Source organism: Parastagonospora nodorum (genome assembly GCF_000146915.1).
Source record: "Parastagonospora nodorum SN15 chromosome Unknown scaffold_4, whole genome shotgun sequence".
NCBI classification, from domain to species: domain Eukaryota; kingdom Fungi; phylum Ascomycota; class Dothideomycetes; order Pleosporales; family Phaeosphaeriaceae; genus Parastagonospora; species Parastagonospora nodorum.
The window spans coordinates 716,892-740,854 of record NW_001884552.1 but is presented as its reverse complement, the minus strand read 5'-3'; the positions used below and the strand labels follow the sequence as shown (position 1 = coordinate 740,854).

The 23,963-nt window shown below is 52.1% G+C and overlaps 10 protein-coding genes across 10 annotated transcripts; 4 read left to right on the top strand and 6 right to left on the bottom strand.

The window, feature by feature from the left end:
• Nucleotides 1-112: 112 nt before the first annotated feature.
• SNOG_02913 (hypothetical protein) lies at nt 113-1,441 on the bottom strand (the record flags this gene model as incomplete). Its single annotated transcript, XM_001793454.1, has 2 exons — nt 113-684; nt 949-1,441. 2 exons carry the CDS (start codon nt 1,439-1,441, stop codon nt 113-115), a joined length of 1,065 nt encoding a protein of 354 aa, XP_001793506.1.
• A 369-nt stretch (nt 1,442-1,810) lies between these two features.
• Nucleotides 1,811-3,980, bottom strand: SNOG_02912 (hypothetical protein; the record flags this gene model as incomplete). The annotated part of the gene is made up of 2 exons (XM_001793453.1): nt 1,811-3,658; nt 3,708-3,980. 2 exons carry the CDS (start codon nt 3,978-3,980, stop codon nt 2,036-2,038), a joined length of 1,896 nt encoding a protein of 631 aa, XP_001793505.1. The 3' UTR covers nt 1,811-2,035.
• A 1,095-nt stretch (nt 3,981-5,075) lies between these two features.
• On the top strand, nt 5,076-8,380 carry SNOG_02911 (hypothetical protein; the record flags this gene model as incomplete). The annotated part of the gene is made up of 5 exons (XM_001793452.1): nt 5,076-5,198; nt 5,276-6,437; nt 6,487-7,068; nt 7,142-7,786; nt 7,836-8,380. The coding sequence occupies 5 exons, from the start codon at nt 5,076-5,078 to the stop codon at nt 8,378-8,380; spliced, it is 3,057 nt and encodes a 1,018-aa protein (XP_001793504.1).
• Nucleotides 8,381-8,982: 602 nt separating this feature from the next.
• SNOG_20030 (hypothetical protein) lies at nt 8,983-9,469 on the top strand. The gene is made up of 3 exons (XM_001793451.1): nt 8,983-9,163; nt 9,218-9,272; nt 9,321-9,469. Exons 1-2 carry the CDS (start codon nt 9,068-9,070, stop codon nt 9,227-9,229), a joined length of 108 nt encoding a protein of 35 aa, XP_001793503.1. The 5' UTR covers nt 8,983-9,067; the 3' UTR covers nt 9,230-9,272; nt 9,321-9,469.
• A 269-nt stretch (nt 9,470-9,738) lies between these two features.
• SNOG_02909 (hypothetical protein) lies at nt 9,739-10,480 on the bottom strand (the record flags this gene model as incomplete). Its single annotated transcript, XM_001793450.1, has 3 exons — nt 9,739-10,205; nt 10,261-10,291; nt 10,340-10,480. 3 exons carry the CDS (start codon nt 10,478-10,480, stop codon nt 9,739-9,741), a joined length of 639 nt encoding a protein of 212 aa, XP_001793502.1.
• A 1,593-nt stretch (nt 10,481-12,073) lies between these two features.
• SNOG_02908 (hypothetical protein) lies at nt 12,074-12,901 on the top strand (the record flags this gene model as incomplete). The annotated part of the gene is made up of 2 exons (XM_001793449.1): nt 12,074-12,119; nt 12,171-12,901. The coding sequence occupies 2 exons, from the start codon at nt 12,074-12,076 to the stop codon at nt 12,899-12,901; spliced, it is 777 nt and encodes a 258-aa protein (XP_001793501.1).
• Nucleotides 12,902-13,242: 341 nt separating this feature from the next.
• SNOG_02907 (hypothetical protein) lies at nt 13,243-14,909 on the bottom strand (the record flags this gene model as incomplete). Its single annotated transcript, XM_001793448.1, has 5 exons — nt 13,243-13,506; nt 13,555-13,758; nt 13,830-14,306; nt 14,354-14,706; nt 14,756-14,909. 5 exons carry the CDS (start codon nt 14,907-14,909, stop codon nt 13,243-13,245), a joined length of 1,452 nt encoding a protein of 483 aa, XP_001793500.1.
• Nucleotides 14,910-15,267: 358 nt separating this feature from the next.
• Nucleotides 15,268-16,105, bottom strand: SNOG_02906 (hypothetical protein; the record flags this gene model as incomplete). The annotated part of the gene is made up of 2 exons (XM_001793447.1): nt 15,268-15,970; nt 16,063-16,105. The coding sequence occupies 2 exons, from the start codon at nt 16,103-16,105 to the stop codon at nt 15,399-15,401; spliced, it is 615 nt and encodes a 204-aa protein (XP_001793499.1). The 3' UTR covers nt 15,268-15,398.
• Nucleotides 16,106-17,837: 1,732 nt separating this feature from the next.
• Nucleotides 17,838-18,905, top strand: SNOG_02905 (hypothetical protein; the record flags this gene model as incomplete). Its single annotated transcript, XM_001793446.1, has 1 exon — nt 17,838-18,905. One exon carries the CDS (start codon nt 17,838-17,840, stop codon nt 18,903-18,905), a length of 1,068 nt encoding a protein of 355 aa, XP_001793498.1.
• A 209-nt stretch (nt 18,906-19,114) lies between these two features.
• On the bottom strand, nt 19,115-22,671 carry SNOG_02904 (hypothetical protein; the record flags this gene model as incomplete). Its single annotated transcript, XM_001793445.1, has 3 exons — nt 19,115-21,280; nt 21,671-22,490; nt 22,631-22,671. The coding sequence occupies 3 exons, from the start codon at nt 22,669-22,671 to the stop codon at nt 19,115-19,117; spliced, it is 3,027 nt and encodes a 1,008-aa protein (XP_001793497.1).
• Between the last annotated feature and the right edge of the window lie 1,292 nt (nt 22,672-23,963).

The window sequence follows — 23,963 nt, the reverse complement described above, 5'->3', positions numbered from 1 at the left end:
AGTAGTCCTATTCGTTGGTGCGCTGAAAAAGTGCCGGTGTGGAAGATCTGAAGGCTTTCCAAAATGTAGGTGAATGAGGCTGAAAAATAGACTAAGCTAGCCGAATAGTCCATCACACTCTGATTTCCGCAGCCTTGCGTAGCCGGTTCATGACTGCCGCGGCAATGTCGTCGTCGATTTTGTCGTCGATGCCTTCGACGTAGATCACTTCGACACTCTTCTTGTCAAGCTCTCTCAAAGCAGAGAATAAACCTCTAGCGACGCCCTCTGTTTCTGCACCGAGATCGATGTCCCAGATCTCAATGTCTCCGGACTGCATTTTGTAATGTTGCGCGTGCGGGATCTGGTGCTGGATGACTGAGCGAAGGAGGTTCGACATCCGCGATGTAGGGCCATTAGGTGCCAATGATGTGTTCGTCGACTGAGTCACCACATTGGCGTGTCCATTCGTTCGTGAAGTGTTGGAATCTCCAAGCCCCAGTGCAGGCTTCCAGCTCTTTGTGCGGATAAGTCCAATAGTCTTCTTTTCACTGACCTCCTGCTCACTTGGCCTACCTGCCCCAGCTTCGAATAGCACGACCTGTGCCTTCGGGCTGTAGTGCCTATATTTCATTCCCGGAGCTCTTGGCTTGCTAGTGTCTCCCTCTTGCTTGTCTTTATATCCGATTGTGACGTTCTCCCATCCTGGACACTGTCGTAATTGTTCTACTGTAACGCCTCCTGGTCGTAGGATGGCAGGAGGGCTTGACAGGCCATCTACCACCGTACTCTCCACCCCGACTTCGCATGGCCCACCATCTATAATTGTATGTATCTTTCCTTGCAGATCGTCGAAGACATGTTCGGCAGCGGTCGGTGACGGGCGTGTCGAGGCATTTGCTGAGGGCGCAGCGAGTGGGCGTCCACAGAGTCGCAAAAGGGAGAGCGCAAGTATTGAGCGTGGCATACGTGCTCCGAATGTTGGGAGGCCTGCAGTTACTTCGGGTGCTAGTATAGAGCTCGTAGGTGTCGGTAGAATGATAGTGAGTGGGCCCGGCCAGAAGCGCTCGATCAAGGGCTTGTAGATTGTGGGTATCGAGTCGGATCCTGTTTCTGTCCCTCCAGTCGCTTCTTCAAGCTGCCCGGAAAGCAAGGCGCGCAACTGCGACAGCGAATGGATGTGCACAATTAGAGGGTTGTCTGCCGGTCGTCCTTTGGCGGCGAATATCGACTTCACAGCTGAGCTGCGTGTCGCATCTGCACCCAATCCATATACTGTCTCAGTTGGAAACGCTACGGGCACATCCGTTTTGACCAGCTCGTCTGCAGCTTTCTTTAAGCTCTCATAGCCTTGTCCTCCGCCATAGTCAATCTCCCACTCGTCGAGGAAGTCGTTCTTCGCTTCCTTGAATGTGATATTTCCCAAATTCTGTGGATCTACCGCTAATATTTGGGTATCCATGGTTGCTTTTGTACTTGTATGGAAACAAGATATGCGGCTTGCGTGTTCAGTTGTTGTGATTTTCGGTGTTTGCGATGACGGCGCCTTCAGCGAGGTAACACGAAATCGTGCAGGGCGCGACGTGGCGGCTTGCACCAGAGAGTGGAAGCGAGGCTGGCTGAAGAAGTACTGTGCGAGCTGGACATTTGGTTTGCGGGGCCTTGGTGTGGGCATGGAAAGATGACTGGTGTGAAGGCTATTTTTTCCATCGGAACGTTCGCTTGCGAAATTCCGATCCTTGCACACGACGTCATGTTCCAGATTGGACTGTCTGCAACATAGGTCCATTTTTGGTCAAATTAGACAATCTTTGAAGAGCAAGAAATAACATTTGAGTTTCGATAAACTTGAAAGTATGAATATAGATTGAATCAATGCAGCTACCGTGTGAACAATAATACAACCAGCTGAAAACGCCTCGATACGCCTCCCCAACATCCAAAATGTAGGTCATGAAGCATCTGAAGAAAGGGTATCCAGCCAACGCCGCCAGATGGGGCTATCCCAAAGCCATGCCACCGAATCCACGCCTGAACTGAAATTTTCGAAGAACCTTTAGGCCGACACAGAAACCTGTCGTGAGCTTTCCAGGGCGGGTCCAACCGGCGCATCAGCTTCTGCCTGCGCAGCTGTCTGATTTTGAGAAGCCAATTCTCCACTGGCACCTGTCTCTGCCCATTCACCCCAGAGACCTCGCTTAGCGCGAATGCGGATAGGACCACCGAGGTCATTTGTGGGTTGCTCAACCTTGATAGCATCCTTCGTCGCAAGGACGAGGACCTCGAAAAACATCTTGGTGGCGTCCTTGCGTGATGTTCGTGCCTCCGGAAGCATTTCTTGGAAAACGATGCTGCTCTGTTGACGCTGTGTCTCGCTGTGCTCAGCTTCAGCTCCAAACCGATCTCGCAGTAAATGAACAGCGTGCTTTGTCTCCAACGACACAGGTCCACTCTCAGCAGGGTAGACTAGTGGCACGGTAGTGTCATCGAAATTATCCGCAATGGGTGAATCGGCAAATTCCTCATCTTGCGCTTGTTGGATCGGATCATCGGGGAGCTGTACGATGTCGTCCAAGCCTCCAAGAGATGTGTTATCACCACCGATTCCTCCCATGTCACCCAGTGTTGGGTCGTCGTGCTCGAACTCTAGCTGTGGGGTATTCTCTGCAGCGGCAGCGGCCTCTTCGTCCTCAGTACCTAGATCCGCAACGCCACTATCGCGCTTTCGCTTCTGACTGGGACGTGAGACGACTTCTAATGAGAGGATGCCCCGCAGCTCTGGCGCCCAGCCTTGACTGCGACCGTCTCCGAATATGTTGGAAACAAACCCACCAGATCGTTGCATGTTAATCAGCGCCATCAGGAGCGGGTCGCGCGGTAGGAAGGAGGGGGCCTTGAGGATCCTGTCTCGGTTTTGCTGTTGGTCTCTGAGGGTGGCGGTGGAAAGCATAGTCTCAGCGTCTTGTCCGATAACCCTCCTCCGCTTCGCTCGCGCTTGATGGACTGACTCCTCCTCTTCCTCTTCCTGTTCGGGTGCGAAATTAGTGGTGCTTTCGTCAGCCACCTCCTGTGCGAGTCGTGTAGCTTCCTCCTCGCCAAGCTCGCTCAAAGGAGATTCCTCACGAGCCAGATTGGCAGGACCATCACCAGCAACCGAAGGGTCAACTGTGATTTCCATATCCGGCATCTCTCCCATTGTGACATCCATGTCATCACCGAGATTGAAATCTGGCGCAGGTGGCATTTCCGTTAGATCGTCGCCGAGATCCAAGTTAAGATCTTCCTCGATGAGGTCCTTGTCAATTTCTGTACCATATTCCACTGACATGCGTCGCTCTAGAGGTGCATCACGGCCACGCTCGATGCTGGTGCCATCGTCAAATCCCGCGGTTGGCTCAAGATCCTCACCAAGGTCTAAGTTGAGGTCATCATCTTCTAGCTCCATAAGCTCCATACGCGGTTGCTCAATGCTGCCAGAAAGGAACTGGCTGTTATCCCAATCTGGAACGGTTGTGTTTCCAAGGTCAAGGTTAGCACCTAAGCTTTGCGACAGGAACAGTTCGGGATCGGGCATTGGTGCCAACAAGTCGAGATCAGTGATCATGTCTGGTAAAGTCAGACTTGTCGGGTTTGCGACGTGAGTCTGGGTGGGCAGATCGATGTTTCCAGGACGGAAAGCCTAGAACGCGTCAGCTGCGTGGTTGTGGAGGGGATCTCACGATGCATACCATCTTGATCTTCCACAACGCGTCATTGCAGTCGTCGTGCAGGTAGTGCGCTTTCCTGTGGTAGATGCGCACGACACCAAGAAGTAATTGTCCATTCAAACGCAGGGCGAGAGGACCGCCGGCGGCCCCCTCTGGCCGGATGATGACTTCGATGTCCTCATCGATCTTGTCTTGAAGAACTTGGGCTTTGGTAAGCTTCTTATGTTGATTGGCAGCAAGCCAGACGCGAGCGAGCTGGCCCGATTTGTATAGAAGGTCCTCGGGAAGAAACATGATTGTGGTTGATCAGAGATGTTGGGGTGTGGAGTCGACGTGGTGAGTCGCGTCGGGCGGTGTTGTTTATATCGGCGCGTCGGCGGCGATAGCACACGCGCAGGCAGAATTCACGCTCCGCCAAGTTCGACAATGGTGCTGGGGCGTGCGCGCAGCCGTGTCGATGGCAGTGAATGGCAAAAATGCGTTGCGACGATGGTGTTGTGGATGCGCCGGGGGTGAATGGTCCGGGAGAGGCTGGTTAACGAGGCTGGCTGGATGCACCATCTTAGGTTCCTCGCTTAGTCATGCCTGGGTGTGACTTTGACACCTTCTGCATCCGCATCATCGATGCACAAATCGCACAACATGGATATATCTACACATACGAAGACGATTTGTATACATGCGTATGACAAGCGTATCGCGTTATTTGATATGCGCCAGCTGCTTCAGCCCAGGCATTGTCGTATGGAGGCTTCCACCAGGGTCTTTTATGTGAACACCTTCAGAAGCCGTGCCCATGGAACTTCAAAAGTTCAGACGGTCCGAGTAAAGGCTCGATCTTGATCGTCCAGCATGCACAGCCAAGCGAATGACATCAGTGCGGCAGTAGAAGCGCGCCATCACTTGACCCATCGTCCAGTGCCGGATATGGTACCTGCCAAGACATATGAACATGCCGTGAGACATACGACCAAATGCGGCTTCTGATGCACGAATGTGTTTTGTCTCGTACAGGCTGCAAACATCGTCTCCGTGTGATTAGCACTGTAGCCTATGGAGAAGCCAGGAGTCTTAGAGACAGTCTGTAGTGACGATGAAACTGAATGATTGACCCCAGATCGCCGCCAGCTGGCCCCTGCTTGCAGAACACGGGTGCTTTGGCGTTTTACCTGATTGATCTTTGGTGGACATTCTGGTAGACAGACAACATCTCAAGAAGCCCAATTCCCGTCTTGCTCTGAACAAGTTGGATACGCCATCGACACTTGTCCTTAGCGTAACACAGCGTCAATGCGATAATTGACGTCTCTTCGTCTTCTCAACACCGTCCATCGACCCGACTGGCCACGTTTGAGCGCGGCGCAATACTGGCCATCTGGCCATGCCAACATGTCAAGAGCCGCGACGCCCTCATTACCGCTGCCAAATGGCACGCCCGGATACTCCAAGTCTTCCCGCACCGTGTCGCCGTCCCTCCAACCTCCACAGCCCGCCCAGCGCTCTACACCTCCGGTATGCAAAGTGCCCTTGTCCTCTGCGCGGCTGCGACTACCATGCCTGTAGATGCGTGCTAACCAAGACATTTATAGTCAATAACCTCGGGCTACTCTCTCCTCTCCACGCAGGAGACTGCAGAAAAACTCCAGACGTCGGCGACCCACGGTCTCTCCGCATCCGATGCCTCGGCGCGCATACACATCCACGGCCACAATGAGCTACCGCACGAAGAACCCGAGCCACTGTGGCTTCGTTTTGTCAAGCAGTTCAAGGAGACTCTTATCCTGCTGCTCCTAGGATCAGCAGCTGTATCTGTCATAATCGGCAATTTCGACGATGCAGTCAGTATAACGGCCGCAGTGACGTTCGTGGTGACAGTGGGTTTTGTGCAGGAATACCGCTCAGAACAGTCCATAGAGGCGCTGAAGCAATTAGTCCCGCACTCGGCACACATCATTCGCGCGGGGGTAGAGCAATCCCCAAGCAGACGTACACCAAATGGTCACGCAAGCGACGGCATAGAGTTGGACAACCTGAAAGATACCCCCGCTTCACTGGCAGCAGCGGAGGCAAAGTCTGCGACCATATCTGCAACCTTGCTAGTACCAGGAGACCTGGTTCTCTTCCACACCGGCGATCGCATACCCGCAGATGTCCGCATCACCCACGCAGCAGATCTCACGATCGACGAGTCGAACCTCACCGGAGAGAACGAACCTGTGTCGAAAATTCCAGACGCCATTGCGCCTCCATCGGGCATTCAACGCGCCGGCTCGCCCTTCTACGCTTCAGAAGCTGCAGGAACAGTGGGAGCCGACATCCGACTCAATGACCAGAAGAACATCGCATTTATGGGAACACTGGTACGATCTGGATACGGGCAGGGAATTGTCATCGGCACAGGAGGCAATACCGAGTTTGGTGCCATCTCAGCATCCCTAGGGGAGATTGAGAGCCCGCGAACACCACTGCAAATGTCTATGGATCGACTTGGAAAAGACCTGAGCTACTTCTCGTTCGGTGTGATCGGCCTCATCGGCGTCATTGGGCTCTTACGGGGCTGGACTGTTCTAGAGATGTTCCAGATTGGCGTTTCGCTTGCGGTTGCTGCTATTCCGGAAGGACTGCCCATCATTGTCACAGTCACGCTGGCGTTAGGTGTGCTTAAGATGTCCAAGCGGGATGCCATTGTGCGGCGACTTCCGAGCGTGGAAACGCTGGCCACGGTCAACGTCGTCTGCACGGACAAGACTGGCGAGTTAATGTGCTGAATGTAGAGAACCTTCTGCTAACCATTCTGCAGGTACTTTGACGACTAATCACATGACTGTTGCAAAGCTCTGGCACTTTGGCGAGGAAGCGCCAATCGATGTCAAGAAGAAGCACGAAACTTCCGACCTCAATTCTCCTACTCGAAACATCCTGCGTATTGGAAACATCGTCAACAATGGCAGGTTATTGAGCGATCAGGCTGCATCTGCATCCACGGCAGCAGTTCTCTCATCGACGTCTGGCGACGATGCCTCATTGGTTAGAAGTCGGTGGGCAGGCCAGCCGACGGACGTTGCTCTTCTAGATCTTCTGGATGCATTCGGTGAGGACGATGTGCGAGAGAGACTTGGCGAGCGCAAATTTGAGACGCCCTTCAGCTCAGAGAGGAAATGGATGGGTGTTGTCATCAACGGCAGTCTGGGTACAGGTTTGACATCAGGCGCCGACGTTGCTTACATCAAAGGAGCTTTAGAGAGAGTTTTGGATCGCTGCGACACCTATGTTACTGCTGATGGGAAAGAAGTGGTCCTGGATCAAGCGCGGAAGCAAGAAGCGTTGAATGCAGCAGAGGCTATGGCCCAAGAAGGCCTGCGAGTGCTTGGCTTTGCAAGCGGTGCATCGAAAGGGCGAAGCAAGCACCACGAGTGGGGCCTCAACACCTGCTTTGCCGACCAAATCTGGACTAGGAGATGACGAACAATATCGTGGTCTCGTGTTTGCGGGCCTAGTCGGTATGAGCGATCCCCCGAGAAAAGGCGTGGCAAAGGCTATTCGGCGTCTCATGGCCGGCAAGGTCAAAGTGATTATGATCACAGGAGATGCGGAAACCACAGCTGTCGCTATTGGCAAGAGTCTTGGTATGCCAATCATAGCAAACTCAGCCCTTGGACGCTCGGTAATCTGCGGCGACGAGCTCGACCACATGAGCGACGAAGAACTCGCTCAAGCTATCGCAACAACATCAATTTTCGCACGCACAAGCCCTGAACACAAACTGAAGATCATACGAGCACTCCAGTCTCGAGGGGACGTCGTTGCGATGACTGGCGACGGAGTCAACGATGCGCCAGCCTTGAAGAAGGCTGACATTGGTATCTCCATGGGCCTGTTAGGAACCGACGTAGCCAAGGAGGCTGCCGACATGATCTTGACCGACGACAACTTCGCAACCATTCTGAACGCTATCGAAGAAGGCAAAGGCATCTTCTACAACATCCAAAACTTCCTCACTTTCCAGCTCAGTACCAGTGCGGCCGCATTAAGCTTGGTTTTAGTCAGTACTGCCTTGGGCTTCAAGTCTCCGCTCAATGCCATGCAAATTCTATGGATCAGTAAGTCCCGATTGCGACAAATACAAGGATCTAGCTAACCGAGTCACAGACATTATCATGGATGGTCCGCCAGCGCAGTCCCTCGGTGTCGAACGCGTCGACCCAGCCGTAATGGCCCTACCGCCTCGCTCTCGACACGCCCGTGTCCTGACCCGTCCACTAATCCAACGAGTTCTGCAATCCGCCACTATCATCATGCTCGGAACCATGATCACATACTACCGCGAAATGTCCATTGACGGAGAAGTCACCGAGCGCGACACCACGATGACATTCACCTGCTTCGTCCTCTTCGACATGTTCAACGCACTCACATGTCGCTCCAACACCAAGTCCTTCCTATCAGGCGAGATTGGTGTTTTCGATAACAAATTCTTCAACTACGCTGTTGGCGGGAGTCTTATAGGCCAGCTGTTAGTCATCTACTTCCCACCATTACAGCACGTGTTCCAGACAGAGGCACTGGGCTTGCTCGACATTTGCCACCTTCTCGCAGTGGCAAGTTGCGTGTTTTGGGTAGATGAGGGGCGAAAGTTCTACTTACGGTGGAAAAGCAGAAGGGGGTATGGAGGTGGTTATAGCACCGTTGTATAATACTTGCATAGCGGGAATTGGGTTAGAAAGCTTCCAAGACATCCTTTTGAACACGAATCACCTGTAAACTACCGTCTGCATCTTCGCATTGCGCAGCTAAGACATTGGCTCGCTACATGGCTTTCCATTACCTATACGTGGTAACTGCAGGTTACCAGTTGCGTAGAGAGGTAACAGGGTCTTACTGATGCGATAGCCGGAAGATATGCAGTGTCACTAGGTTTCGATTGCGAGGGCGAGGCCCTGTGTGTAGCTCCAGGCACCCTGTTCGCTTTCCATCGTAGATGCCAACATGTCATATACATAATGCAAACTCGCACCCGTTGATCCTCGCTCGGCTCATCCTCAAAGAAACCCCCCTCCGAAATCCTGCCTAGCGCATTTCCGCACAAAAAGCTCAACCCACTTTTTTCCCCGACCATCCGTCTCTCGAAGCCGCCTAGAACTCGGGGCAAATACGCCAACCAATCACATCACAGCGCCAGCGTCATCGGAACCGCCCTGAGTATGCTTTTCGGCGCCACTAAAACCGCACAAGTCGCGCAGCTGTGTATATAACGAGGAACGATTCTGCGATTTGAGGGAGACTCATTAAAGCACTTCACATCAATCACACTTCAAGTCTTCAGACAATCTTCAAACTTTCATCTTTCGAAACTTTTTTTGCAACACAAAACAACCTTCATCATGCCTGGCTCAGACTGTGGATGCAACTCTGCCGGATCTTGCAAGTGCGGATCCAACTGCACTTGTGGCAACACGTGCTCTTGCAACACTTGCCCTGTGTGTTTTTCTCGTGAATTAAAATGTGGAGTTTATGTACTGACTGTTGGGCAGCACACTTCTTAAACGGGGCGACTTGATAAGTTAACTTGAAAATGACACGATGATGGTATGTCATGGATCGTGGAAGGTCAGACAGTGTGCTAACTAGCGGTAGATCAGACGAAATCCAGAGAGGTGTTGCATGGGGTTGCATGGATAAGGAGTTGAATTTTGATGTCAGTGGGACTTGTTGGCTTATGAGATGGAGTCAGGGGGATGATACCACTATCGACCAGTTCACAATGCAATCATTTAATTCCAGAACCTTGCCTCAACTGAGTGATTCATATGAATGGTGGCTACAATACAAATTATAATGTCTTATGCATACGAGGCCTCCTATGTGAGCGTCTGAGGTCCCCAAGCTGTTCCATACCTCATAGCGACCGAAGAGAATCGTACCATCTCGACCCATTCTCCAACATCCACAGAATCGGTCCAACCAAATACCAACACAGAAGGTCCACTGCCCTCACCAACGTCTCGGCACCCCACCACACCGCTGCTCCAACGGCGGCATAGTCTTCGGCTCCCTAGCCGCAGCAGACGGTAGCATTCTCTTGCATCCGATCACTCCCACCCTGCCCAACGCCAAAGCTCTCGTACCCAAAGATAAAGTATCCAATGTACGCACCAATGAAGATACAAATGATAATGTACCCATTGTAATACATTGCCAATAACATGACAAAGTACGCCACTGCAAACTGCAGCATGTGCAACAGCGCGCGGATCGCCTGCTGCAGAACACTCGGGCGGAAGCGCGGCACAGCGACGAGGGGTGTGGTGTCTGCAGTAGCGGGGTTCTTCGATCCGTTGGCACTACTAGCGGACGAGGAGGCGGGCGAGAGGGTCTTGATGTGCTGGTTGACGATGTAGCGGTCGTATTCTTTGCCAGCGCGGCGCAGGGCTTCGAGCACGATTACGAGGAGGATCACGCCAATGCAAGAGCCGGCGAAGGCGCCTTGGGATTTGATGCGCCACGAGCGGGCGATGAAGCCTGACCTGGTGTAAGCGTACAGGGTGGAGTGAAGTGGTGCTGTTAGTAGACTTACAAGAGTCGACTGTGTACCAGTTCCACAACATCTAGAGGTTGGTTAGCATGCGTTTCGGACATGTAGTGCAGGCACTTACGCTAATCTTGCATGATCCGCCCATGCTCATACCACCCATACCACCGGCTGCGGCGCCAGTGGATGAAGGCATTGCCATACCAGTGCCGGTGGGGCTCATGGCCATCGACGCCGATGCCATTGTCATGCCATCCATGTTCATCTTTACTTATGAGGTTCGAGCGATTGTAGATTGGTGTTGAAACGTGGGTAGCAGAGGGGAGTAGAAGTGAGCGGAACAAGGCTATGATGTTTTTGTAGCGATAAGTCGTCTGTATGAAAGATGAGATGAGCAAGTTATGAGCAGGTTCTCCGCTGATTGAAACGATAAGAGGAAGTGACAACCAAATAGAAGGTTTTGAGATTGGCAGGCGTACGGCACAAAATTGGGCAACGACCTTGCAAGAATTCGACTTCAGCAAACGCAGACCCAGAGCAAACGAAAGCAAGACACCAAGGTATCAGCTTACCTTTAAGTCAAAGTCCCACGGCTCACATCTGCCTACAAAGCTGTATAACTATCTGCACCGAATCCGCGTACAGCTAGCGAGAGTACAACACGACTTGGCCCCAATCATCTGATCCCGCGGGTCCTTCTCGCTATGCCGCATCTCGCCCTCTCACAAGCACAGCATGGCGCCGCATAACCGCATACTGTCTACATTCCACAACCTGTGATCTAACAAGCTCGTCAGCAATCACCAGATCCTGCTTGCCGCTTGTCCCCAACAAGGAAAGGCGCGCTCCACTCAGAGGGCTTTTGAGCACATTCGACGCCTTACTATAACGCTCTTATCTCACCACTTTTTGGCACTGCAGGCGCATGATCGTCGAAGTTGTTTTGGCGCGTTGAGGTAGCGAGAGAGTTGAGCGGTCGGGACGTTGGAACGGGCCGCTGACGTGCGTCTGTTGGGACGACGGGAAAGCTCGCGCTTAGAGGTAGGATGAATGCACAGAACGTGCGATAGATGAATTTATATTGCGATCGAAGGTGAGGTATTGCTTCGTTGGTGATGCCGAGATCCTAGCGGAGTGGTCAGGCAATATAAGCAGATGTGTCTGATAGGCGCGGTGATGAACAGGCGCAGTGCGTTCGTGTTGGTTGTGCGTGAACTATTGCAGGGTCTGCGTAGATGCTGCATCGGTTAATACGACACTCCTGAAGGTATAACTTGAGCTTTTATCAATACTTGAACATTCTCAACAATGTTGTATGCACTTGTTGTGCGAGACGAGCGCAAGATCTAACTGGGCGATGAATATGCCAACTTAGTGCCTGGTAAGCATAGTGCAGACATCAACGACATTAGTTTTGATTCGAGAGAGCAAAAAAAGGAAAAGAAAGGATCCGAGCGTTCGGTACTGTTCGTGCAGTTGCGCATGCCCATAAGTTACAAGTTACGACGAGAAGGATGTATTACAAGCCCTGGAGTGCTGGAAGTGTCGATGACGTGTCATGCGCGACGGGAATTCGCCCAAGGACGGCGGCCGCCTTCTCTTCTTTTTTCTCCCCTCTCAACATCACAGTTTTAGCCGCGCAACTGGGATAAAGCAAACTGCATAGGATTGGGGACAAAAGGTCATCTTCACATGATCCCGCAGTACCTCAACATCTTTAACATCTGTGGAGCAAGCAAGATCCTTTGGTCCTTTGAATGAAAGCAAAAGTCACGCCCGCGAGATTTTTGATATGCTATCAGAATAGTCGCGTTTTAAGATCCCTCGGACGTTTGTGGTAGGGTTGCTCTTAGCGACGATGGCTTCGGGGTCAACAAGCTCGATACTAAAAACAGACAAGGAGGGTAAGTCTTCGTAAACTAAGGGTTGATAAACTGTTGATCATCATGCACTAGAAATCGTGACTCTACATGAAATGTCTGGGTGTCTCGTTACTCTACATTCTGGCACTATGGTTATCAAGCAAGGGAGACGAATACATCTTGATGAGCGACCGGCACTGGAACTTGCCGCAAAGCATGGCCTTCCTGTCCCACACGTATATGGTGCGGGCGAGATTGATGGAGGCGCTTTCATTAAAATGGACTATATCGAGGGAGATAGTCTTGACCAGGTTTGGCACGAAATGACAGTGGAGGAGAGAGGCAGCATCTGCCAACAACTACGGGATATCCTCACAACAATGCGATCCATACCTTGGAAGACTAAACTGATTGGATCCTGCGCTGGTGGGAAAGCACGAGACTGCCGCCGATACACCGACTACAGCGGCGGACCGTTCAAAGACGAGACCGAGTTCAACTCGTCGTTCTATTTTGACCTCTTGGAAAACACTCCAAGCCCAATTCGCAGAGCACTGCATCAGCAGATTTGCAATGATCATCGCATCGTCTTCTCACATGGTGACATTGCACAGCACAATATCTTGGTTAAAGATGGTGAGATAACAGGGCTGCTGGATTGGGAGAACGCAGGATGGTATCCAGAACACTGGGACTACATCAAATTTTTCGAACGCCCGTGCAAGCATAGGAGCTGGAAAGATTCTGCGAATGATATATTCCCTGAGGTGTACGATAACGAACTTGCGTACCACCAAGCTATAATGCGATGGCAAAGACCTTGAGAGCTGCTATGGCTCTTCTTTCGCTTCAAATGTAAATTCGATCACTCTATCCATAACTGTATCACGGTTACCCGATTACTTTAGCAGTCATCGACAATCCCGATGTGGCGTCTCCGTATGCCCAGGCTTAGCCAAAATATTCACGTCACATCTTGCCAATTATACAAAGACACGCGTGGTAAATAGGACGATTCTGGTCAACGAGAGGAATAATGTGTTTGATACTGTTGAGTTCCCTTCCCAGCTCGCATTGCACAAGTTCGATTTGAAGTTCCTTGACACAATGATCGATAGAACAAGACTTCACCAACCTAGTAACTGACCAGTCATTCTCTGTTTTCTCATATCTGCGTCGCATTGGTTCCGTTCTTTTGGATCCACTCTGCAATAACCTTCTGTTGGGAATGGACGACGTCCATCGCAGTGTCCGTATCGTAGAGATCGTACCAGCCCGGGCTCTCATGCGGCGGATCACCAGCCCAGACCATGCCAAACTCATTGACATGCTGCGTTTCGGGACGGTATACGCCGCCGTACGCCCACGGAGACGTTCCTACATAGGCACCGCCGTTACGGAACTCGTCCATGACGGTGCCAATAATGGTCTATATTTATCAGTAAAGATTGGCTCAGAAAAGCACCAGAAGACTGACCTGGAAGTATGCGTCCTTGTTGTTTGTTGAAGCACTGCTCAGATAAGGATACTCCTTATCCTTATTTTCCCAATTATCTCTCGCCATGCCGAATTCTTCCAGGAAGATCGGTTTCCCAATGTCAGCACTCCACCGACTCGATTCCTGCATGAAATTTATCGCAAAGCTCTGAGCAGTCTGCAAGTTCACTGGGCTGGGGTTGTACTGTTGCCGAAATTCAGTAACTGCCTCTGAAATTCTCGAGTTTTCAATGTGGACTGTAGTGTGTGGCTTACCATGTCATATACGCCCCAGTTCTGGACCCAGCAGTGCGTCGTGGCGTAGTCCACAGTACTGAAATTGTGCACTTTCTTGAAGTACCATTCTCCCTGTTTGCTTTCGAAGCCAACATTGACAAGCTGCTTCGGAGACATAGAGCGAATGTATGCTGAAATGCGCTCCACCCATGCGAAGAGCGGATCTTTCAGGTTTTCGTTTAGTGTTGGAAATGCTGCTTGTGGCTCATTGGCTAATTGCCATGTCATGATGACAGGATCCTCAATATACAATTTACCAGTGACGGTGTTTCGGCGATGCATCACCGTCATGATGTGGGCTTTGTACCACTCTTCAGCCTGTTCGTTGGTGTAGATCAAGTTTGCGAAGTCGGTAAACTCGTTGTATGGCGCAGCATCGATACCTTGGGTAGTGTAGCTTCCCCATCCTGTATTAGGCGTTTCGCGCTGTGGTGACGCAGAGAGGTTCCAGGAAGACTACGCGGTCAGCAGCATCCTCATCAGTTGTAGTTATGGTATCTCACCGGGTACGGAATTATCGAGTTGTTCTGTGCCCACGATACATACTGTGCGAATCCACCGCTCCATTGCCACTCGTTGTTTAACGTCATGGTGGCTCGCATACCGCGCTTCGACATCTCAGCGAGACACACGTCCAAGCCTTTGAAGATCTCCTTGTTGTACTGACCCGGAGCCTCCATAAGCGCTGGGTTCATCCTGAATGGTTGCGTTGTTGGGGCACCCTCTGAAGCGGCCATGATTCGAAGATGGTTGATGCCTTTCGCAGCCATTTGATCCAGCTCCGCGACCAAGCGCGAATAGTTGCCTCCGGTAGATTCATCTGCTGCTAAGTTCATACAAGCCCAGTAATTCATACCTGAAGTTGATCAGCCATTGCCTTCTTGAGTGCTGTAAGTTCAACTTACCAGTGAGATAATGTAGACCTTCCGAGTCGTATAGCCGTAGACCTTTGACATATACAAAGTCGTCATCCTCTATGCCGTGGTTGTCTGGGTCATCACGTGGAATAGCTGCACTGAGAGCCGAAGCGGCGAGCCCAAGAAATAATACACTCCTCATACCCACGATTGCTTGTAGTAAGCTTCTCGTGTTCGCGGAGTTATGGTGGTAAGATATCAATCAACACATGCGGGCGACAAAGCAGCAGGCTAAGTCTCATATGTGAAGTTCCTATAATGTAACCTTAACATGCAAGTGCAAACGGGCGACTGACATCATGGCGGGTTAGTAGCTTCCGAGCTGCTAGATTGGGCGAGCGGAGAGGTTCGAATGTGGGGTAAATCACACCCTCGCGTCCAGCGAGCTTTTCTCCGGAAGATCTGCATGCCACATGCCAGGGGGTTGTGCGGGTAAATTGATATTCAATGGTGAGCTCTCATTGCAGCCAATAGCATGCTCGACAATTCGGAGAAATAGACAGAGAAAGATTGCGTTGAGAATACAAACAGCAATGTTCAGTTTCATGGAGATCGAGTGGGTGTGTGGAGTGAAAGTCGAGTTTTGAACTCTGAACCCATGCCTTTATTGGTCTTGCTTGTTTCCTGTTTTTTACAAGCTACCTTCCTGTTTCTTGAAGCGCTCAAAGAGTTGGACAAATGCAGAGGCATCTTGCGCGCCACCTACTTCGAACTGGTCGTTGATGGTGAAGTTGGGCACACCGCTGATGTTTTGCTCGACGGCGTCTTGCACCTCCTTGTCAACTTCCGGTCCTCCCTTACCACTCTCGAGCCACTCCTTAATTTCCTTCTCTTCCAGTCCGGCCTTGACACCAGCTTCGATCAAGATGTCTTGCCTGGTGATGTCCTTCTCATTCTCAAAGTACGCAGCGAAAAGCTCTTCGATCACACGGGTCTGAAGCTGTGGGCTCTTCGTCTTTCCGAGCTGGATCAAGCGATGCGAGTCGCGAGTGTTGCCAGTTTTGCCGCCATATTTGAAGTTGATGCCTTCGGCGTGGCCAATCTGTGAGAGACGTTGCTGCATCATAGCGGTGCGCTCTTTGCCAAATTTCGATTCATAGCGCTCCTGCTTGTCGATGCTCTTTGGAGCAGTCGGATCCAGGTAGAAAGGAAACCAGTTGATCGCAAAAGTATCGTTCGAGCCCGGGTGTCTCTCCTTGTATTCTGCAATACCCTTTTCTAGTCGCTTCTTGCCCACGTAACACCATGCTGTTCTGATTAGGACCGAGGTGTAGGACGTAGAGAGACGTACTTACGGCAGACTGTGTCGCTGACAACATTGATGTTGAAGTGCGTCATCTTGCGTAAACTCGCTCTGAAAGCCACTTTGAAGATGATTCAGGAATATATCTGGATGTATTCGCCAGGAGTTGATGAAAAATGCCATACTTAAGAGGTGGACCTGCTGACAAATTACCAGCGAAGAAGTTGCGAGAGCTGGGCTTGCCACTTCCTGACTCCCGAGGTTGTTCGCCGCACGACACCAATGCCAACATCACCAGTAGTTATGTCGTGCCTCGATAACCACGCGCGACCGCTGCGATTGACGATTGCACTTCGCAGCACTTGTGCGCGTACTGCCTCTGACTCTCTCATTTCCCTCAAACGACGAGCGATGAGACTCGGGTCTCACAAACAACGCGCGGAAGCAACATCTGCCCAACTTCCGATCTATGCATTTTTTTTCCCGAGGAGTTTCGCGAACCGCAGAGAACAGCACATTGTCGCATTCGTGGTCAATCTCGGAGGTGCTGGAGGCGAGACCTAAGATTTGGCCGGGATCTTACTCACGATAATGAAATGCATCAGGAGGCTTTGTCGCATCACACAGCCTGATACTTTTCTGATCGCCGTGTGAAGTGTCTAGAGTTACACTCCTCTGGGCACTCGGGTTAATGGGGGAGTCTTCTAGCAGTATGGGTTGAGGGCCTGAAAGTGCCACACGATATCTATCCACTACCTATATCATGGGACCACCATGGATTGTTGTTAACCAGCTTCAGCAAATGTTGACTCAGATGCAGTGCGGTTTTCATGGACCCGTTGATCGTATGCATTCCTGGCAGGTCCTTAGTCTTGAATCTCGACATTTTCTTCCCACGTCGCACGGCACAAATACCGGTCAAGATGGAGACAAACAAGCCCAAGCGAGCCCAAGCTTTCCACGAAGCAATGAGAACAGCGCTATTCTGGACCCCAAAAAGCCCTGCATAGCCAAGCAATCGTCCCGCTTGCAATTACTGTTTCCGAACATACTAATCTTCTCTGATAGGCTGCCTGCAAGCCATCTTCTTCAGCTCCATCCCCAAATCAAACACAACCTCAATTCAGCGCCAAAGCGCATGCGAAGATCAGTTCCAATTTGCGAATAGTGGACCCCAATGTGCTTGAATGGCTCGCTCGATTCGGTTACGATAGAGCGGCCGCTTTCGCTTCTTTGGCGGTAGCCTTGCGAGTGCGGCTGAGCATTTGGCCGAGTAATGGGAGACGCCATGCCGTATTGGTGCTACCACGAGCGAGATCTGGAGGTTCAGCTGTGAGGCGTGTTGACTGATTGCAATTTCTCATATACGGCGTAGACCTCTTGGATCTGCGGTGCTTGCGGGCTTCTTTCGACTTGTCACTTTTCGTGCCCCCTCTTCTTACTTATCCAGCATTTGTCTGTCTTGTTTGAGTCCTTCAACGTCTTTTTGCAAGGCTGACTATACCTTACAATGAGGTATTCACATGTTCTCAGCTTGGTAGCTGCTTTGCCATCCACCTATGCTGTCGCGTTTGGAGGCCCTGCTCCGACAGATATCAGCCCAGATCGTGCCCTCGAAGGGACGAGCCCAAAGCCTACTAGGGGCCCGTCAGTAGAAGAGTTGAGAAAGCGCCAGAGTTCCTCACAAGCAACATGCGGCTGGGTTGACGGAGATATTTGTACGTTGTCACCGCTCTCATAGTTGAGCCTGTCTGACTTCATACAGCAAATGCATTGACTTGCAGTGTTGGCCGAACATGCATGCTTTACAAGAGCGCAGGGCTTAACATGGCAGGATGCTGTGAAGGCCGCGACACCCAGAACTGCGGATGGGCTAGCTCCTGCGTCGACTTTGTTTCTTATTCTGCTGGAAGTTGTGGCAGCAACTGTCTCATCGATCCTCTTGTGAGGAAGTGTACGAACGCTGCAGCGCCTTACTGCGTTACCTGGACATACCCCTCTGACGGCGTGGAGGATTTCGGCTGTGACAGTGTCTCAACGGGTTCAATCATTACCGTTCGACAGACAGCACAGGACGGCTTCAGCGGTTCGACGAGCACACGACTACCAACCGTCACTGCCGGCGCCGTCACGGAAACCACAGGGACTTCAGGTTCAGGGACTTCGGGATCATACACCACGCCGTCCTCAAGAACAAGCAAGAAACTCGCCATCGGCGCCATCATCGGCATCGTACTCGCCGTGCTCGGACTCGCTTTCCTCGCCATCGTTGGCGTATGCATCTGCATGAAGCGCAAGAAGAAGCAAAAGCAAATTGCTGCAAATGCTCAACTTATGGCCAACGTCCAAGCCAGCCGCCCAGAATCCCAATTCCAGCCGCAAATGCAGATGCAGCAAGGTCCGCCTCAACCTATGCCTCCCCAGAGCCCGCCGCCACCAATGAACGGATACTTTCCACCCCCGAACCCGCAAGAGCAGAAATACACCGGCCACACGTCTGTCCAAGAGTACAAGGTCTCGCCGGTGGCGTCGAATGCAACAACGCCGGCTCCCGCATATGTGCAGCCATATATGGCTTCAAATGCCCCGCCGATGCCTCACCCGGGACAGTATCAGCCGCCGGCGAACGGGGCGCATGAGGTTGCTTCGCCCGTGGAGGGACAGTATGGTGGGCAGTATCAGGCTCCGCTGAATGGTGCTCATGAGGTGCCTTCGCCTCCTATCTCGGAACAGTATGGTGGTCAGTATCAGCCACCGGCGAATGGCGCGCATGAGGTGCCTTCGCCACATACTTCGCCGCCGCCGCAACAGCAGTTTTCGGCGCCGGCCGCGGGAGCGCATGAGATGAGTGCGCCTGGGAAGACGGGGCCGGTGTATGAGATGGGTGGGAGATAGGGAAGCGAGGGTGTAGACAGATAGTTCGTGCTTCTTTTGGAGACAGTAGTTCCATGTATTGCCTGAAAAGGACAATGAAAGTCATAATATACATTGCATCCATAACATGACCAAACAAGAATCTGTTCATGAACAGCTTGACCGACAAACTCCAAATACATGTCACCAACACAAAAATGCAATAAATATCCTTCCTCACCCCTGCAACGTCATCCCCCCCAACCCCCCCTCTCCCAAAACTCCAGCGTCAACGCGCTCAAAAAACACGGAATCTCCTTCCTCCCCTCGACCCAATACACAATCTGATCGCGGATCTCGCCCGCAAACACGCTCTGCTCGCCCCCACTCACTTTCATCGTGCCATTCTCGCCGTCAAACACGATGCTATTCTCGCCGTCTTCGTCTGCGGGTTTGAACATGCTGGTGACCTTGACGCGGCCGTTGGGCATGAAGTCGAGTTTCCAGCCGAGGATGGAGGCCACGGCTTCGCGGAACTCGAGACTCTTGGCGGTCCAGATTTGCTTGAGACGTTGGATCTTTTTTGTGGACGAGGCGAGTTGGGTGCGGAGTTCTTCGAGCTCGTCGCGGACGGCATCGAGGGTGGCTGTCGGTACGCTCGCAGGGGGAGTGCGTGCGTTGTCGAGTTGGGCGAGGAGTTGGGCGTTTGCTTCGCGCAGGTTGCGGACGGTGCTCAGTTTGAGGGCTTCGGCGTCGGCGGTGGGGTTGGATTTGAGTTCAAGGACGCGGGTGCGGGACGCTTCCTTGAGTTTCTTGAGCTGTGAGTGCTGGGCGGTGTACTCGGCTTCGATGAGTTTTTGCTTCTTTAGGAGCGCGGTGAGGTCGTCTTGGAGCTGGCGGTTCTTGCGTCGAAGCTCGCCCAGACGTTCGTCGTTGTCTTCTGTCTCGAGAGCTCGTTTTTGGCCGGCTGCGGTGGAGTTGGGTTGCTTCTCGATGCTGTTGAACTCTTTCTGGAGGGTGTCGAGTTCCTTGCGATACTGGTCAACGGAGTCTTGTAGCTCCTTGATTAGTTCTGACTTCGCCGCATCAAACGTATCAGGCTGCATCTCGCGCTCTTCATCGTCGAATGCTTTGACTTGCGCGCGCAAGAAATCTAGTTCCTTGATGGCTAAAGCTTTCTGTCGTTCCAATCTCGCACGAGCCTTTGCTTCGTTTGCATTTGGGGCGCTTCCAGAGCCAGATGTCTTGAGTTGTTGGATCTCAGCTTGCAACTTTTGCTTCTCATCTTCGAGCGCCTGTATATTGGCCTCCTTGACGGTAAGCTCTGGTTTGATCTCGCCCAGCTGGTTGAGGAGCTCGGTCCTTTCTATTCGTTCCTGAATGAAAGCTCGTGCAAGGTCTTCGGGGGAGTCGAATTGCAGCTCGCCATGGATCGCGGCCTCGGCCTCAAGATATGATGTCCACGAGTCCCTCTCCTCTTCAAGTATCTTCTTTCGGAGATTTGCCTCGTTCAGCTGCCGTTGCATGTCGTCCATGTTGTGCAGTTTGGTTTGTAAAGATCGCTTCTCCTCCTCCACAATCTCGATAGCCTTGTGCTGTTTGCGGTACTGCTTAAGCTCCGCATTCTGCTCCCTTGTCAGGGTTTCCAGCTTCTTGATGTGGTTCACTTGGTCTGACAACTCCCTCTTGATGACCTCAAGCGTCTCTGCATCGCCGGTGATGGCCTTCAGTCGCAGTACTTCTGCCTCGAGCTGCCCAACCTCCTCCTCTTTCTGGCCCAGCTTCTTCTGTGTTGTTTGCAGTGCATCCACTTTCGACTGTAGATCTATCTGTATCTCCTCCACGCTCTCCTTGAGCGCCTTGTGCTCCGCCTGCAGCGTATTGTACTTGTGCTCGCTTTGTCTTTGCGACGATGCCAGCTCCTCTTGCACCTCGTCAAACTCCTCCTGCAGCGATTGCGCCTTTTCTTGACTCTGTCTTAATCGCTTCTCGAGAGCTTGCTTCTCGTTCGCAGCTCGTGTTTGCGACTCGGACATGTCTCTTGCCAGAGTCTCGAACTTCTTTTGCGTGACCGTGTTCGCTGCCTCGGCCTGCTGCGCTTTGCGAAAGTCGGCATCGGCGCGATTTTGTGCTTCGCGGAGCTCCTGCGCATGTTCCACCTTTTTCATTTCCATGTCGTGCTTCGCTGTTTCGAGTTCATAGCGCACGGTGTTGAGCTGGGCGCGCAGCTCCTCGTTCGCTGGATCCGAGGGGACGACCGTGTGCGGCGCATTCTGTGATGTGCGAAATGTGGCTCGAAAGGTTTCTCGTAGTGGTTCGCGCTTCGCAGGAGGTTCTTGGGACTCCTCAAGTCCGCCGCCGCCAAAGAGATCAAAGGATGGCTGGAGTGCCTTCCTAGACATGGTCGCAGCGCGCTCCTGTTTGTTTGTTGTTTATAGTGTTGCACCCCGGAAATCTCGAGGAGGGCGTTCTTATTGCCGTCGCTCCATGGGAAGGCTATTTTGGCAGCCGAGGCGATTCCGTCTGATGCGACAAGTATTTCGAGCGTCGAGCGAGTCGTGAGTCGTGAGGTGGGTAAAGTTCGTTGTCACAATGTTGGGGAAGAGGCTCAAAGCGCCGCTCGGACAAAGCTTAGCGCGTCAATGTGAGCTGTCGCGAAGTCACCTGTCACACTTTCACCCTACCAAAGTAATTTGCAGTGGAGTGTGAGTGCATAATTTATTGTGGTGCTATTTACACTTTGAATGCAGTAGCAAACTTTCACTCTTTCCTCACTAGGTAGCAAAGCATCCACCCTGCTACCGAACATCCGCCCACGCCTTCGAGAAGACATCACTCGTGCCATTTCGCCAGCCCCAAGCAATGCAGTAGTGTCGCAAGAGGAGTTCCAGCTCCTCGAGCTCATCCAGAAACTCTAAACCAGCAACGCGCTCCTTCTCCTCTTCACTGACCCAGTTCCGCCAAATATAGCTGGTGTCCTCCGCTCTCGCTGCTGCTTCGAAGCCATAGCCCTTCAGTCGCGCGCGTTGATCGCCAAGCTCGGGATACGCAGTCATTGTGTGTAGGTGAATGTTGCGGGTTCTCAGGTTGGAAGTCATGGTCCTGCCAAAGGCGTCTTGTGGTAAGATAGGTTCGTACAGTATGAGAGAAGCGGGTGTTGCGGGTTGGAGGTAGCGGGTGACAAGCGACGATACGATCGACTGTACAGCAGATGGCTGTAGGTATACTAGACACATCTCGGACAGTATCAGGGTAGGTATTGCAGGGTCGAGGTTTGGTATGTCAGGACGCGGCGTCTCTTCCGCCGAGTTCGCAAGAGAGCGCAGATCGAGCGCATGGATGTTGTATGTCTCGGAGTGATACGATGTGGCAGCAGTCGGGCTGTGCAGCAGCTTCCGGTACAGGAGAGGTTGCCTCTGTATGCTGGCGATCTTTGCGACAGTGTTGGTAGGGAAGTCGATCTCGTGGTATACCAGACGAATGTCGGGGTACGAGTCCATGAGGCGGAAGAAGCGCGTATCTGTGCCAGCACCGAGAGACACGATCTGTTTCGCAGAAGACGGATCGGCAAGGAGGAACTTGTTCACGAGCTGGTCGATTGCTGAGGTGCGGACATAGGTACCTGCGCTGCTTAGTGAGTGTTGAGACGGGCTCGAACATATCCATGTCGTACCTCTGTTTAGCAATGGCAGTCGCCTTGTCGCCGGCTGTGTCGCAAACAGCTTCGCATATGGGTCATGAAGATATCCAAGCTCGACGCAGCTCACCCTGCTCCCCGCTGCATCTTGATCCGTTGCTTTGACAGCATTGTCTCTTACTTGCTCATTTTCCTCACTAGAGCTTGCAATACCACCCCCGCTGCGTTCCCTTCCTCGTAGTCCGCCGCCACGTCGATTGCCAAGGAGAGTTTTGAGGTTCGGTATTTCGTTGGAAGAGGCCATGATCTCGCGCAGGTGAAGCTCGAATGCGATTTGGTGGGGTAGCTTGAGCCGCTAGGCCGCCGTCGCCACTAGCGGCTTAGATTGGCGCGATGTGTGAATTGGCCGCACATCATTTGGCATATCGATTACAACTTCCCTATGTCATCAAGCACCAAACGATCGCATGTCGCTTCACATGAGAAATCACAGCTGCATATAGACAATGTCGAAACGGCGTTGTCCCAAGCCAGTCTAGTGACGCTGCATCCCTCAACCTTCCCCAGTCCCCGTTATATAGACATAGGCTCAGGACTGCCTGTATTGCGGCTTGTACTTGCCGGACTCGCTATCCCTCATCCAACACATGATCCGTCCGCTCATGATACAGCGACAGCGTCTATTGTGGGTATGCTACCGCAAGAAGCTGCCATGCGTCTGCCATCCAGGGATCTTTCGTATCGACTTATTGAAACCTACTTTGAGCACTGCGACTTCTTCTCACCCATATTCTACAAGGCGTCCGTTCTTCGTTCACTAGATGATGCCAACGACATTTCGAAGACCCAAGAACGTTACAAGATCTTCATGATCCTGGCCGTAGCTGTGCAACTATTGAGCCGGACTGATTCTTCTGTTCCTGCCTCGAGGGCTGACGCCTTCTTCTCCACAGCATCCGGCATTCTTCTTACCCATACCACTGAGCTTCTTACAGGAGACCTACATCACCTAGAAGTCCTGCTGCTCATGATACAATTTCTGTCCTTTTCTTCTCAGCCTGCTGGTACCTGGCATATACTTGGGCTGGCTACAAGACTCAGCATCGATTTGGGGCTCCACGACGAGCCCTCATCGCTTCAATTGGACAAACATTCGCTGGACAGAAGAAGGAGACTCTTTTGGGCGATCTATACGTTCGAACGGAACCTTTGCGCTGTGCTAGGACGGCCGGTATCCATCCCCGGTGAGGCGATTTCGGTGCCTCTTCCAGCCCACGTGGAAGAAGGTATCACGGAGCAGGGTGTTCCGCCGTCGTCCAGTCCGTCACGATTGGCTCTTGCTGTGCATCTTATGAAGTTTCGACGTTTGGAGTCGGAAATCATGCAAGTACTACATCAATCGCCACCGCTCTTTTCTAAGACATTCGATCACTACTCCTGGCGAGACGACATGCGTAAACGAC